This window comes from Orbicella faveolata, unplaced genomic scaffold (assembly GCF_042242905.1).
Source record: "Orbicella faveolata isolate gen_17 unplaced genomic scaffold, um_ofav_v1 contig_15, whole genome shotgun sequence".
Taxonomy (NCBI): Eukaryota; Metazoa; Cnidaria; class Anthozoa; order Scleractinia; family Merulinidae; genus Orbicella; species Orbicella faveolata.
In genome coordinates, this window is record NW_028301542.1 from 7,397,610 (window position 1) to 7,411,613 (window position 14,004).

Genomic DNA, 14,004 nt, shown 5'->3' on the forward strand with positions numbered 1-14,004 from the left:
TGTACGGATACCTCCGCTAAAGCAGCGACGAGGCGGGGATGGGGGGAAGCGGTAGGGGGTACAAGGACAGCGAAAGAATGCATCGCTGAGCATTACTAATTAACTCAAACCCAGACACAACGATTTTGGTCGTTTTAACACGAATTCGATACAACGGAGTTTCATATATCACGAGCTCCCGTTATAACAAACGTTGAATTTAATCTTTTGGCCCTTCGTTATATCTGGCTTCCAATGTAAAGCCACAATAGTTTTGTCCCAACAGACCAAGAAATAAACCCAATCAATTCACTTACGCAGTTCATACAAATAGAAAAAAAAAGCGTCATTGAATCTTAATTGTTTTCCGTTTCCTGAAATTGTCTATTTCCGTTTCCGAAACCGTTCAGTTCGTTTCCGTTAGTTGTTCGTGTCTCCTTCCCGTGTTTTTTGCACCCGATTAATCTCATGTGCCCTACTGTACATTATGCTTGAATTATCTCAAGCAAGTTACATGGACTAAAGATAAATTATGGCATTTTTTGATCGGTTCTTGCACGAAAATCTTAGTTGACTGGTGGTGTTTCACAAAAGAAATAGAGACAAAGGTAGTTCGAGACAAAAAAACAATGGTACTTGAGCTCTCGGGTTCAGTTCTCTTGACTCGGTCGCAACCCTTGAATGTCCACAGAGGACTCAACAGAGATAAACTGTTTTGCTTTGTCGGAAAGCCTTGAAAAATTTCGAAATACGGGTATCAAAGAGCGTTATGCTAAGCATATGAAGTCCAGTGCACCAACAATTAGGCTTCCACGCCTACCACAGTGTGGAAAACAGAGGCCGCAACAAATATTTTCCAAGGTTTTCTAAAATTAGATTTCCGTTTCCTGAAGTTGATTATTTCGTTTCCTGTTTTTCTTTGACTTGGATGTAATTCATTAAATTCACATCACGCAAAAGCATGAATTATAGAGGGCCTATTAAGGTATAAAAATAACGTCTTCAACCATTCGTTGTCAGTTCTTGAGGAAGGTGGTACTTGACATTGCGTTTTAACTTGTTGCAAACTCCAAGGAAAAGGTAAAGCTAGAATATTGATTGATCCTCTTACTGCAGTATTTTAAGTTATGCACAGAGACCTTTGACTGAAGCTACGCCAGACTGAAATAAGCTTTGAGTGAGGTTCTAAAGAGTTTATGCACGTAGGGAAAGTTCAGGGCTATCTGAATGGAAAATAATTTTTTTTTGTCTTATTATAACAAACCCACCTGGACAGATATTACTATCATCTCTCTTGTACCACAGTAGATGCGCGAATTTACTTGTAGCTATGATTATTCTTTTCGATTCATTTCTTGAGTCGTCTGTCCAAGAGCAAGTCAGTTCGTCAGCCCCGATATTACAACATATGGTTTTATAAGGAATCTTTGCCTGTCATAGAGACCTCGCAGACTATTGACCGAGATATTCAGAGTAGGGAAATAGGGACTGGGGGTGGGCATGAAGTTAAGACACGGCATTTTTAAGGGCTTTTAACATTAGACATGATGATAGATGCGAAGGCAGCCATAACACTACTGAACGGAACCTTTTAACATTGTTTACTGAATTTGATTAGTTGCATGTCATTTAATTTGATGGTTTTTTTGGGACGTACTCGAAAGGACAAGAAATGCAAGCAAATGGACCAAAGAAGGCATCTGGTTGGATACCATGACTTGAATCCACATGAAGTTCCACAAGTCGTCGTTACTTACTTTTTATATGGTGACTTAATTATTGTACATCAGTTAAGGATCCGTGCGCGGGAACCATAAGTGTCACACTGATGCTTGAAATCAACTATGTGCAGCTCTAACATGTCTAAACACTAAGCTAGTTTATATAACCTACATATTTTATTTCTTTATTTGTCAAGGAATATGAAGTGCTTCATTTTCTTCCTAATAACTTGGTCCTTGGTGGCGTCATTCCCTCTCGATAAACAAGCTCAGGTAAACACGATATCTTCATACCTCTCTACCTCTGTACATCTTTTTTTTTTTAAGTAATTGTTCTTGTTTCCCACATATGATTATTACGTTTTTCTTTATCAGGATGAAAATCAAGGCAAGGACAAAGATCCTGGTTAGTGTACGACTAGGTTTCTTTTAGCATTTTCAGATTCAATATTACTATTTAATTTCTCGCCAGCTGCTCATTTCTACCCCTCATCGTCAACAAGACCACAGACAAATAGGTGACGCCATCACACGTGGATCTTGAAAATGTTGCCAAACCCTTTTTCAGCGTGTTTACAGTTTTCAGTCATAAACTCGAGCACTTATGGTCAACATGCAGTGAACCAATGCTAGAAGTGTCGCCGTCGGACATCAAAAATAGAGTAAATACCCACCGATAATAACGACAACTACGGGTTTTACTTAGTTCTACTATGCCTTTTCTTTTTTAGAAACACGGCTAAACGACTCACATGATATGTCGTTTGGCCATACCGGTACCAATGTTGTTTTCGAGAAAGTTTGCCTGGGTCCAGCACTGTTCGCGAGAGTAACATACGCAGAAGAACTGGGTATCACATTTAGAGATAACCTTGGGTATAAGGCTTACATGGGGGATTTACCTTGATCTTCTCTTGTTTAATTGTACTCTGTTTTTTTTTTCTTTCAGAAACGCGACTGAACGACCCACAGTACTACGGTGGCGGTATGTCGTTTGGCAACACTGCTGGTAACGTTGGCCAACAAGGAACCAACTCAGGGAATGTTGCTGTCGGACATCAGTTTCACCTCGGATATGGCCGACGAGGTTAGTTCTGCTTCTTGTACATGCAAATGTACGAGAAATTAATAATAAATCTAGGTATAACCTACAGAATATATAAGTTAATTTCTTTTAGTAGGCTCTCAATACAGGATGAAAAGGTTTCTCCGCGTGTTTACAGTTTTCAGTCATAGACTCGAGCACTTATGGTCAACATGCAGTGAACCAATGCTAGAAATGTCGCCGTCGGACATCAAAAATAGAGTAAATACCCACCGATAATAACGACAACTACGGGTTTTACTTAGTTCTACTATGCCTTTTCTTTTTTAGAAACACGGCTAAACAACTCACATGATATGTCGTTTGGCCGTACCGGTAGCAATGTTGTTTTCGAGAAAGTTTGCCTGGGTCCAGCACTGTTCGCGAGAGTAACATACGCAGAAGAACTGGGTATCACATTTAGAGATAACCTTGGGTATAAGGCTTACATGGGGGATTTACCTTGATCTTCTCTTGTTTAATTGTACTCTGTTTTTTTTTTTCTTTCAGAAACGCGACTGAACGACCCACAGTACTACGGTGGCGGTATGTCGTTTGGCAACACTGCTGGTAACGTTGGCCAACAAGGAACCAACTCAGGGAATGTTGCTGTCGGACATCAGTTTCACCTCGGATATGGCCGACGAGGTTAGTTCTGCTTCTTGTACATGCAAATGTACGAGAAATTAATAATAAATCTAGGTATAACCTACAGAATATATAAGTTAATTTCTTTTAGTAGGCTCTCAATACAGGATGAAAAGGTTTCTCCGCGTGTTTACAGTTTTCAGTCATAGACTCGAGCACTTATGGTCAACATGCAGTGAACCAATGCTAGAAATGTCGCCGTCGGACATCAAAAATAGAGTAAATACCCACCGATAATAACGACAACTACGGGTTTTACTTAGTTCTACTATGCCTTTTCTTTTTTAGAAACACGGCTAAACAACTCACATGATATGTCGTTTGGCCGTACCGGTAGCAATGTTGTTTTCGAGAAAGTTTGCCTGGGTCCAGCACTGTTCGCGAGAGTAACATACGCAGAAGAACTGGGTATCACATTTAGAGATAACCTTGGGTATAAGGCTTACATGGGGGATTTACCTTGATCTTCTCTTGTTTAATTGTACTCTGTTTTTTTTTTCTTTCAGAAACGCGACTGAACGACCCACAGTACTACGGTGGCGGTATGTCGTTTGGCAACACTGCTGGTAACGTTGGCCAACAAGGAACCAACTCAGGGAATGTTGCTGTCGGACATCAGTTTCACCTCGGATATGGCCGACGAGGTTAGTTCTGCTTCTTGTACATGCAAATGTACGAGAAATTAATAATAAATCTAGGTATAACCTACAGAATATATAAGTTAATTTCTTTTAGTAGGCTCTCAATACAGGATGAAAAGGTTTCTCCGCGTGTTTACAGTTTTCAGTCATAGACTCGAGCACTTATGGTCAACATGCAGTGAACCAATGCTAGAAGTGTCGCCGTCGGACATCAAAAATAGAGTAAATACCCACCGATAATAACGACAACTACGGGTTTTACTTAGTTCTACTATGCCTTTTCTTTTTTAGAAACACGGCTAAACAACTCACATGATATGTCGTTTGGCCATACCGGTACCAATGTTGTTTTCGAGAAAGTTTGCCTGGGTCCAGCACTGTTCGCGAGAGTAACACACGCAGAAGAACTGGGTATCACATTTAGAGATAACCTTGGGTATAAGGCTTACATGGGGGATTTACCTTGATCTTCTCTTGTTCAATTGTACTATGTTTTTTTTTTTCTTTCAGAAACGCGACTGAACGATCCACAGTACTACGGTGGCGGTATGTCGTTTGGCAACACTGCTGGTAACGTTGGCCAACAAGGAACCAACTCAGGGAATGTTGCTGTTGGATATCAATTGAACGGCCGAAAATGAATGCAGATTCCTTTCCTGGACAAGGAAATCGGCTTCAGTTGTAGTTTAGTAGATACTTGGGTTAATGTTAACTGAACACATGCAAGAAGAACTAATTGTAGAAGTAGTACGGCAATAAAAGGGGTTTAAAAAGCAGTTTGACTGTTTGTTTGATAAGCTTTGCTTTGATTGGTCTTGCATTGGAATTGCATTGTGGGAAGGTTAGGGCAATAAAGAGATGCCGAGAATGTCACAGAAAACTGGATCCAAAATTGTCATAAGATGCAGCTAGTCTAATTGAAAACTGAACTTATACCAGTGTTAATGTGCCTTACCCGTGTTAATGTGCCTTCAAACTCCCATAACGAGCTCCATACTGAGTGCGGAGAGGAGCCAAATCTAAATTTAAACCATATGCAAAAATCTCGGCTGCCAATATTTAACAGCCACTGACTGAAAATATGGAGACTCGACGACAGGTCGGAAAATTCTAATTGTCTTTTATTGTGTCAAAAAGACCCTTTTGGTGAAGTAATTTCAGAAATATACTTTCAAAGTTCCAGCGACTTCACATTTTTGTGAAATTTAGCAAAGTTTGAAATACCACTCAATCAACCCACACTGCGAGCAGAGCCTCTTTTATCGCTTTTTTGAGCAGACAGGAGACGGAAAACGGTACAAAGCATATGTAGCGCAAGAAAAGGCTCTGCATGTAGGGTGAATCAACCAAATTGGCCGATGGAATTTATGCAAAAATTGCACATTTTCAACAGGCCAATACAGAAAGAAGGGAACTTGCCTGGATTTCATATTCACACAGTTTGTAATTTACACTTTGATCATTCCTCTAAGCTAAAGGTCATCTTGAAGTAGATATGTTTTGTCTACTTCTTGGCCGTTTAAAAAATACAACTATCGCAATTTAATTTACATGTAAAATTTCAACTGATTTTAGAGGGTCATAACTCTTCTGGTACACGGATCTCTCAACAAATAAAAGGTTCTAAAGGAAGAGCTATGCTATAGGTATATCATATTTAAATGGCTACTTTGGCTTGTGAAAATTAAGCGCGCTAGACGAAAAACTCTAAAGGGTATTTTGACCAATTGCGCCATTTTTCGATGAGCGAGCGAGAACTTCGATTTCGCAGTCATCTTTATGAACATAATTCGACATGTTTTATCCCATGAACGGGGGTTTCACAATCCAAAATCGCCATAAATTTGACAGATAAAGCCGAGAAACGTTCGCTACTTCCTTTTGGCTATTTTCCCTATGTATCTTTGTCTAAAACAATCTAGAGGGAAAAGTTCAAATGCAGCGGTTTAAGACTGTGACTGGTCAGCCAGTGTTGTTAGATATGTAGTCGTGGTGAATTGCATGGCGTGACACCGTGACAGGGAGAACAATTTGCATATTCATGTTGTGTACTCAAACGTCACATAAACACTTGCGTTTCGTTCCGAGCAAACGTTCTGTTAATCGTTGCAGTCGGGATTGGTTCCCCTTTTTCTTAAAAATAAAAAGAGAGAACTTCTAAAACCAAGGAAGAAGTAGCGATGCCTTTTCCCCATTTATTCGCCAAAGGTGCTCAAGTTTTGAACGCAGGACCACCGTTCCACCTTGAGGGCTGGTATTTTGCCAAAATCGTCTGCTTGGGCGGCTGATTTCCACAGGACTGTGTCATCTAGAACCAAGGCTTATACTGAGGTATTATTTGAAGTATTGCTTAAGTCTACAATACACGATGTCTACGATTAATTTGTGTTATGAAACATGTCGAATTATGTTCATAAAGATGACTGCGAAATCGAAGTTCTTGCTCGCTCGTCCAAAAAAGGCGCAATTGGTTTTTCGTCTAGCGCGCTTAATTTTCACAAGCCAAAGTAGCCATTTAGATATGATATACCTATAGCATAGCTCTTCCTTTAGAACCTTTTATTTGTTGAGAGATTCGTAAACTAGAAGAGTTATGACCCTCTAAAATCAGTTGAAATTTTACATGTAAATTAAATTGCGATAGTTGTATTTTTCAAGCGACCAAGAAGTAGACAAAACATATCTACTTCAAGATGACTTTTAGCTTAGAGGAAGGATCAAAGTGTAAATTACAACCTGTGTGAACATGAAATCCAGGCAAGTTCCCTTCTTTCTGTACTGGCCTGTTGTAACTGTGCAATTTTGCATAAATTCCATCGGCCATCTTGGTTGATTGAGCGGTATTTCGAACTTTCCTAGATTCCACAAAAATATGAATTTGCTGGAACTTTGAAAGCATATTTCTGAAAATACTTCACCAAAAGGGTCTTTTTGACGCAATAATTTTCCGACCTGTCGTCGGATTCTCCATATTTACGGGCAGTGGCTCTTAACATCCTCCTCACCCTCTTCATTACTTTTAATCCCTATCACATTATCAATCGTAAAATGTTCGGATTTTTTTTTTCTCCTGAAGACACGGGCGTATTTTCTAATAACCTAGCCGGCTCTTTGCATAAGTCTTTAATTATTTGCACCTTTCTAACTATCAATACTGATATAAGTAATGGTAAGGAGACTGACTGGAATCAAATGGGGTCTGTATAATCACCCGTACGATTTGAAAATCGGACAACGGTAATGCAGGAGTCTTATGTTTTTAATTCAATAAATACAGTCGATCCTCTGGTTGCGACAACCCTGTCATACTGCAAGCGACAGTATGACAAAATACTAAAACTTTCTAAGAAAAATCAGTATATTTGTTACGTCTTGTAAGAGACGGAAATTTCTCAACGAGAAGTATCGGATTTTCTCTCGAAATTGACTTTTTATATGAATAAAATAAAGAGCAAATAAAGGCAAAAATAGAGCGAAATTAAAATTTGGCGGCAGAAGTAGGCCTTACACGGATATGAAATGCGATATAGTTTTTTTGAGCTCAACGAGCTTTCAATTCGAGAAAACCGACATAAAACGTTCCCCCCCCCCCCCCTGATGGTTTCCAAAATGGCCGATCGCAAAGACTGAAAATTAAGAAATCTGAACATAATTTGCGTTCGCGTGATAATGAGAATCAAAACTTGTCGATCCTTTTCTGTAAAAGTACTTAAAGTATCCAGCTATTAAAAACAAGTTCATACTTTGACTTGGGTGCGATTCGAATTTCTATAGTTTTTGCAATCGCATGCAATCTATTTATGCATGCTATCATGACCCAGTACTATTTCAGTTGCAGAAACAAAGCTTGAAAAATAATCAAGACTAAATGGAATTCCAATCTCCATGAAAACTGTGATGCTGTCAAATCGTCTCAGTACCATTTGAGCTGTTAACGAAAGTCAGTTGTCTGCCCCAAAAACAAAAATCAGTCTAAATTAAACAAAAACTCCCTAACAATTCTCTTGATACGTACTTTTAAAATTTAAATAACTTTTTGTGGCATGGCCATATTGTTTTGTATGCAAGAAATGTAGTTTATATTATTTCTGATGCCACCCGTAGTTCAAGTCGAATGGGGTGAGCCAGGAAAAAAAGTACTTTTCTGCCCTTCTAATTAATTTATTTTCCTCTTTTATTTATTTATTTTTTTTAATTTCTCCACATTTTTTTTCAGTGAATGGTCTATGACAAAGTTAGGATAAAACCGCTATTGACCCTACTTAGTCGCCTTTTGTATAAACTGGATCGGAGCTCTTTTTGACCGCAATTTTCACCACTGGCATTAAACTTAAAATTGGGAAATCGAATGTAACGGTTTTTCAAGCGGTCTTGACACTTTTTTCGCTAGCCCTCACAAGTTTGTTCCCTCAATAAATAGTTGTCATCATTTAAAGATTAAGAAGCCTAGAAAAATATGGCTAAGAATGCGCAATTTCAAAGTTCAAGGCAAGGAAGTCTTGGAATTTGTAACTCAATTTTGTGTTCAACGATTGATTTATTGTTGTTGATTTATTTCAAAGAGGCAAGCCATCTGTTAATAGGAAAGAATTGTTTCATCTGGTAACCAAAAGTGATACCTCACTGCTACATGTACATGTGCGTGAACGATAATTAGGCAAAATTTCGATGCCAATATTTGTGCAGCAATTATCGTATTAGCATTAAATGTAACTAGAATTAATTTGGCAGCATCCGAGTTCGTGAGCTGTTTGAATGGTCACGTTTCGTCGTCTTGGAGTTCAATTTGAATCACGAAAGACATGTGGATGTAACCTTTATTTACACTCGGCAGTGTTAATATCACAAAGACTAGTGGGGCCAGGCAAATAAATGAAACAAATAATTCGAATTGAACATAACCAGTTGGCTACCGTGATAATGAAACAAATCCAGGTAGTGGTCAGACCGGGACGCGAACCCGGGACCGCTGGATTGCGAGTCCGACGCGATGGCCACTCGGCCAGGCTGCCTCCAAGGACATTTCCAGGACATTCCCGAAGCGGAACAATAATTTCCTTAGTAGCAGGATAACAATCTTGCGCAGTACAGCCCAATTCATAGCCTTTTTTTTGTAGTATTTCTCTAACAACTGTGCTTGTTGATCGTAATTTTCCTGTACCAACATTAGCCATAAAATTACTTAGGTGAAAACTACTATTATATAAACAAATTACTAACATCTAGAGGGATCGAAATCGCGGTATTGCCTGAACGACAAGATTACGAACCTCCTAACAAAAGAGGGACTATTAACAGTCTCAAGAAAACCTGACATCGTCGCAAATAAAAGCAATGACGACCACAACATGGGTCTGTATGAACAATCATAGGAGGAACTTCTAAATTCAGAGCTTTTGCCCGGAGCAAAACCACACGATATCATGAGGGTCCCCAATAGGTTTGGCGGGATGCGGGATTTGGTTTTTTTTTTTTTTTTTTTCACCGTGATATTTGGGATTTGAGCGGGAAGCGGGAAATACAGTTACAAGCAGGTGCGGGATTTCGTGTTTTTATAGGGTTGTGATGCGGGATTCGTAAGGGGAACATAGCGGGATACGGGATTTCAATTCTTACATGACCTCATAAATTGTTATTGACCAGCGCAAAAACCACAAGCTGGCAGAGACGTTCGTAAAGCTGTGTCGGGTTTCAAGAAATGAATAGCAACAGTTCTGTACCCTGTCAGGTTTTGTCAAACGTATCCATTATCGCTTGACTACGTTAGTACCATGAGACCGTATTGCGTCTTTGAGTCCTTTTTCTATTGATTGCGATTTGTTTTGACTTCTGACGTCAATGACATCTGTCCATTTCCAACATTTTCGACGCTTGCGTCATTAGTCTTGGCCCCCCGATCCTTTCTAGTTTTTCTAGTCTTTCGATCTTTTCCAGAGCGCTTGGTTTGCTTTGGCCAGGATGACCACACCGGATATCGGTGATAGTGATTTACCGTAAGAAGTATGCGAATTACGAATTGCGTCGCCATATATTACAAAAAGGATGGGCGAGCAGGAATGCCTTCTTTCGGAAAGAAAAGTTCTGAGCCCAGATCTCAAGGAAAGTGAAGACGCTGAAAGCTTGGAAAGAAACTGTCAAGTGTATTTACGGGCCATCTCTTAAATATGGTAATAAACAATCTTTTTCATTCTCAGATTGGTGGACAAAAGAAAACAAAACAGTAAACCGTTTCCTGAAAGCAGCGTTATGTATGGTATTGGATTTGTCCAATAGGCGTATAATTTATGAAGTAGGTAAATCATTAACTCGCTCATGGACATAAATGCTTGATCATATGATAGCCCATCAGTTCTATTCACCTTTTCGGCGTTAGATTTCACGTGTAGTGTCACGTGACTTATGATGTAAACAAACCGGCAAAGTTCGGACAGTCTAGTCAACCACACGAGTTCGATAAGTAGTCTTCTAACAGAATGGTCAGGACTAGAAGATTTGCTTTTGTTACAGGTAAAAACGATTCCCGATACCCTGAATCGTGGAAAAGACACCCAAACCGCGATCCAGTGAAGTTCTTCCATTTTCTTAGCGCAGTTAGACAAAACGAGAGAAGGCAAAAAGTGGCTAAAAGCATGTCACCGCGGTGACTCGTTCGTGTGCACGAAAGACGGTTACATTTGTAGTCTACATTTTGTCGGTGGAAATGGTCCAACAAAAGAGGATCCTGATCCTATATCTGTCGTTGTCAGCAAAGAAAGGGTGCGTTCATCAATATGTGCTTTCATAACATTTTTTGTCGTTTGAATTAGTATTTTATACCGTGCCTAGGTGTCGTGACTAAATCGCAAACGAAAGGCATCTTGTGAACGGGAGGCAGACAAAGCGAGAAGCAAGAAATTTGTCTTGAACGATCAGTGGCTAAAACCCTACTGACACTTAATTGCCATACTGGCAAATCTAAAGAAGAACGTGCCGCCGCCATGACTCTTTTAGATCTGAGCTCAGAGCCAGCGGCGAGTTCAGGAGAGCCTGATGAGGAAAGCATGCAGAAATCAGGAGCACCCAACGGATCGTTTCGGTAAATTATCTATTCGGAAGGCCTTTATTCCCCTTTGATTTTCTGAAGAAAATTGTCGCCTCGAACGTTCGTGATATGAGAAATTCAATGCCTGTTGTTTTCGGATTGTTAAAAATGTCGTTTTGGGCACCGAAAAAAGGTCAGCTATCATTTTCGGAAAGGTGATAAGACCTAAGGTTTTCGGGGAATGGACAAAAAAGCCCTAAAAAATTCGAGAATACTCAAGTTCCCCTAGAATAACCGAACAGATAAAATTTTTTTTCGCGCAACCTAAAATTAACCTACAGAGCTTTAAAAGTACTCCAGATAGCCTAAGACAGCGTTAAAATGCATTTGAGAGAAAACGGTCGTTGGGTGCCGCTGAGAAATTCGAACCGGAAGAGCGAACCGACGAGTTTGCTGAACCGATCGAGTCTCAAATCAACAGAAAGACTGATGAAAAAGTACACGGCGGCCGCTATGTGCTTGTATCCCCCATCTCTACCACCTTCACACTTGCATCGTGCCTGAAGAACGCTGCCTCGGTTTGTAGCTCTACCCTCGAGAATAAACTAGAGATCGTAGTGCTCCTTTCCTTCATCCGTTTTGATGTTCATGAAAGGTCGCACTTTGGCTACATATACATGAACACCCTCTTGATTCAACCGAGCATTTAATTAGTAAAGATTCCACGTAACCATCCGCGAATACGCGATAATCTTCAAATGACTTGTAAGCGGCGAGTCCTTGCTTATCGTAATCGGTTGAGTGGTAAATCAAATAATTAAAACTGTCGTACAACCCAAACGACTGGGCGACGAGTTGAAGTTGTTCACGGTCTTCAGGGAAAATGGCCTGGGAATTAGCATATCATGAATTAGTAATTTGTCAGCATCAGTGGTTTGATCTTTTTCGAAGTTTGGATCCACTGGCACAACCATTCTTTCGACTGCGGAAGCGATTTCCTCGAGCGAACTTTTCAATTATTCGCTTACTGAAACTCCACGTTCCTGCAAATATCTTTTAAGTTCTGCCACATTCATGGCGTTGAAGTCGCTTTTGTTGTTTTTTTCTGCCATTTTGAAGCTGAAACTATTCTTGAAGCAGAGAGAAATATATATTAGTAGTGACGGGAAGTTGACGAAGTTGAAAACTTCGTACACTAGTAATGCGTTCTTGACTAAAGTGTCCGAACTTTCCCGGTTTGTTTACATCATAAGTCACGTGAAACTACACGTGAAATTTAACCCCGAAAAGCTGAATTCAGACAGCTTTCTAGCTTAGTTATTTATTGTTCAGTTTTTCTTTAGTCTTTTTCACCTTTCACTATGCCCGCTAAAAGTAAGAAATCCACCAAGAAGGCAAGTGGACCAAGCCCCTGGCTCTCTTCATTCGGATCGGAGAATGATCTCCCCGATAGCTTGCTCGAGGTTTTGAAAGAACACGACATAACTTGTGAGGAGATTGTCGTTGGTCTATCTGAGCGTGATATCGCCGACCTGGAGCTCTCCGTAGGCCACAGAGTGCTGCTTCGCCATGTGATCGCGGTTCTAACCTCCGACGAACCTGCTGTCGTGTCTGGGAACACTACGTTGGAGCAGGACAAACCCGTCCCGACAACCGTGCCTTTTAAGAGCAAATGCACAGAAAAATCGAGCAAAGCGTGGCCACGGTCAAAATTTAACTTACCTTTTTTTCGAGTTTATAGAGAGGTATTTATGAGTTTTCAAAGGTTTCAGGGTTCATTTTTCTAAATACGGCCTACTTTCAGGAATATTTGGGAAAATGGATTTCACGCTCTTTCTGGTCCAAAAATGGCCGAGTAAATTGGCAAAAAATAGCGTTGCAAAAACGTCCTCGCATTAATAGTTAAAATTATGTCTTCGGGAATTAGATATTAATATTAAAAGAAGAAGGGTTTGGCACGCTGTATTTGTCTGTTTTTCGGTTGCAGATGATAACTGTCACTGTGAAAAACACATCCTTTGATGAAGCCGTTGTAAAGCAAGTTTTCGTCTATAATTGCAAAAAGACTTTTCGTTATGTGGCCGAGCTCGAATCGAGCTCACTTTATGGCTATAAAGTGTCGAAATATGCTTCTTGCTCGAGATATAAACATTTGCTTGGGTTTTTCAGCGGGCGTTTTGAAAAACGCCACCAAAATCTGAGAATTTTCTTTGAAATTCCAACTAATTTGCATATTGTCACGGTAAAGAAACACTGACAGGTGAGCGTTTAACTGTTTTTTTGTTTTGTTTTGTTTTGTTTTTTTTTTAACTGTTGCTTCAAACAATCCGCTTCCAATAGCAATTGATTTAAGGTTTTTAATTCTGTTATTCTGATTCTACGATGGATGTGGTGATAAAGGAGTATATTATACAAAACTAGTAGTGATCAAAGATTAGAGCAGTGCGTTCACGTGAGTACTTTGCTTGTCAGTTGGTCTACTATGGCGTGATAGAAAACTAAGTTTGATCGAATGACAGATAACGATCTGCACGTGAAGTTGAAGCCTGCGGTAAAAGTGTTTTTAATTAATTAAGTACTAACTTGTACTGGACAAAACATTTTCCTGGAAAGGGATTTGAACTGTTGGCGACACTTAGAATTCAATTTCAGATCGCCAACACTTGTAGTAAGCATTCCTTGAGAAAATAAAGTTTTGACCAGCGACCCTGCAAGGCAGTGTGTTGCCAAATGTTTTTGAATTTTTTCAGTGTTTGCATTTGTTTACATTGCTCGAACTTACATCTAGCTTTCACAAATGAAAAACGTAAATTAACCATTCTGACCACAAAACAGTGCCTTTTGCCGAGTTACACAGGACGGAAAGTTTATTTTCTTTCAACCAATTATGGGCACAACGGATTTCCCGAG

General features: G+C 39.8%; 1 protein-coding gene and 1 pseudogene across 2 annotated transcripts in view; one reads left to right on the forward strand and one right to left on the reverse strand.

The window, feature by feature from the left end:
- The window catches only part of LOC149113324 (uncharacterized), a 30,728-nt gene extending 25,879 nt beyond the window's left edge, over positions 1 to 4,849 (forward strand). Inside the window, exons 1-7 of one of the 2 annotated variants that reach the window (XM_089288242.1) lie at positions 994 to 1,059; positions 1,898 to 1,973; positions 2,076 to 2,106; positions 2,650 to 2,787; positions 3,295 to 3,432; positions 3,939 to 4,076; positions 4,584 to 4,849. In XM_089288242.1, the coding sequence (XP_089144368.1) occupies positions 1,902 to 1,973; positions 2,076 to 2,106; positions 2,650 to 2,787; positions 3,295 to 3,432; positions 3,939 to 4,076; positions 4,584 to 4,714 (648 nt within the window). In that variant the 5' untranslated portion in view covers positions 994 to 1,059; positions 1,898 to 1,901 and the 3' untranslated portion in view covers positions 4,715 to 4,849. Of the gene's footprint in view, positions 1 to 993; positions 1,060 to 1,897; positions 1,974 to 2,075; positions 2,107 to 2,649; positions 2,788 to 3,294; positions 3,433 to 3,938; positions 4,077 to 4,583 lie in introns of those variants that run through there. The other variant, XM_089288240.1, reaches the window with a different exon arrangement.
- A 6,610-nt stretch (positions 4,850 to 11,459) lies between these two features.
- LOC149113325 (uncharacterized) lies at positions 11,460 to 12,206 on the reverse strand (annotated as a pseudogene).
- Positions 12,207 to 14,004: the final 1,798 nt, after the last annotated feature.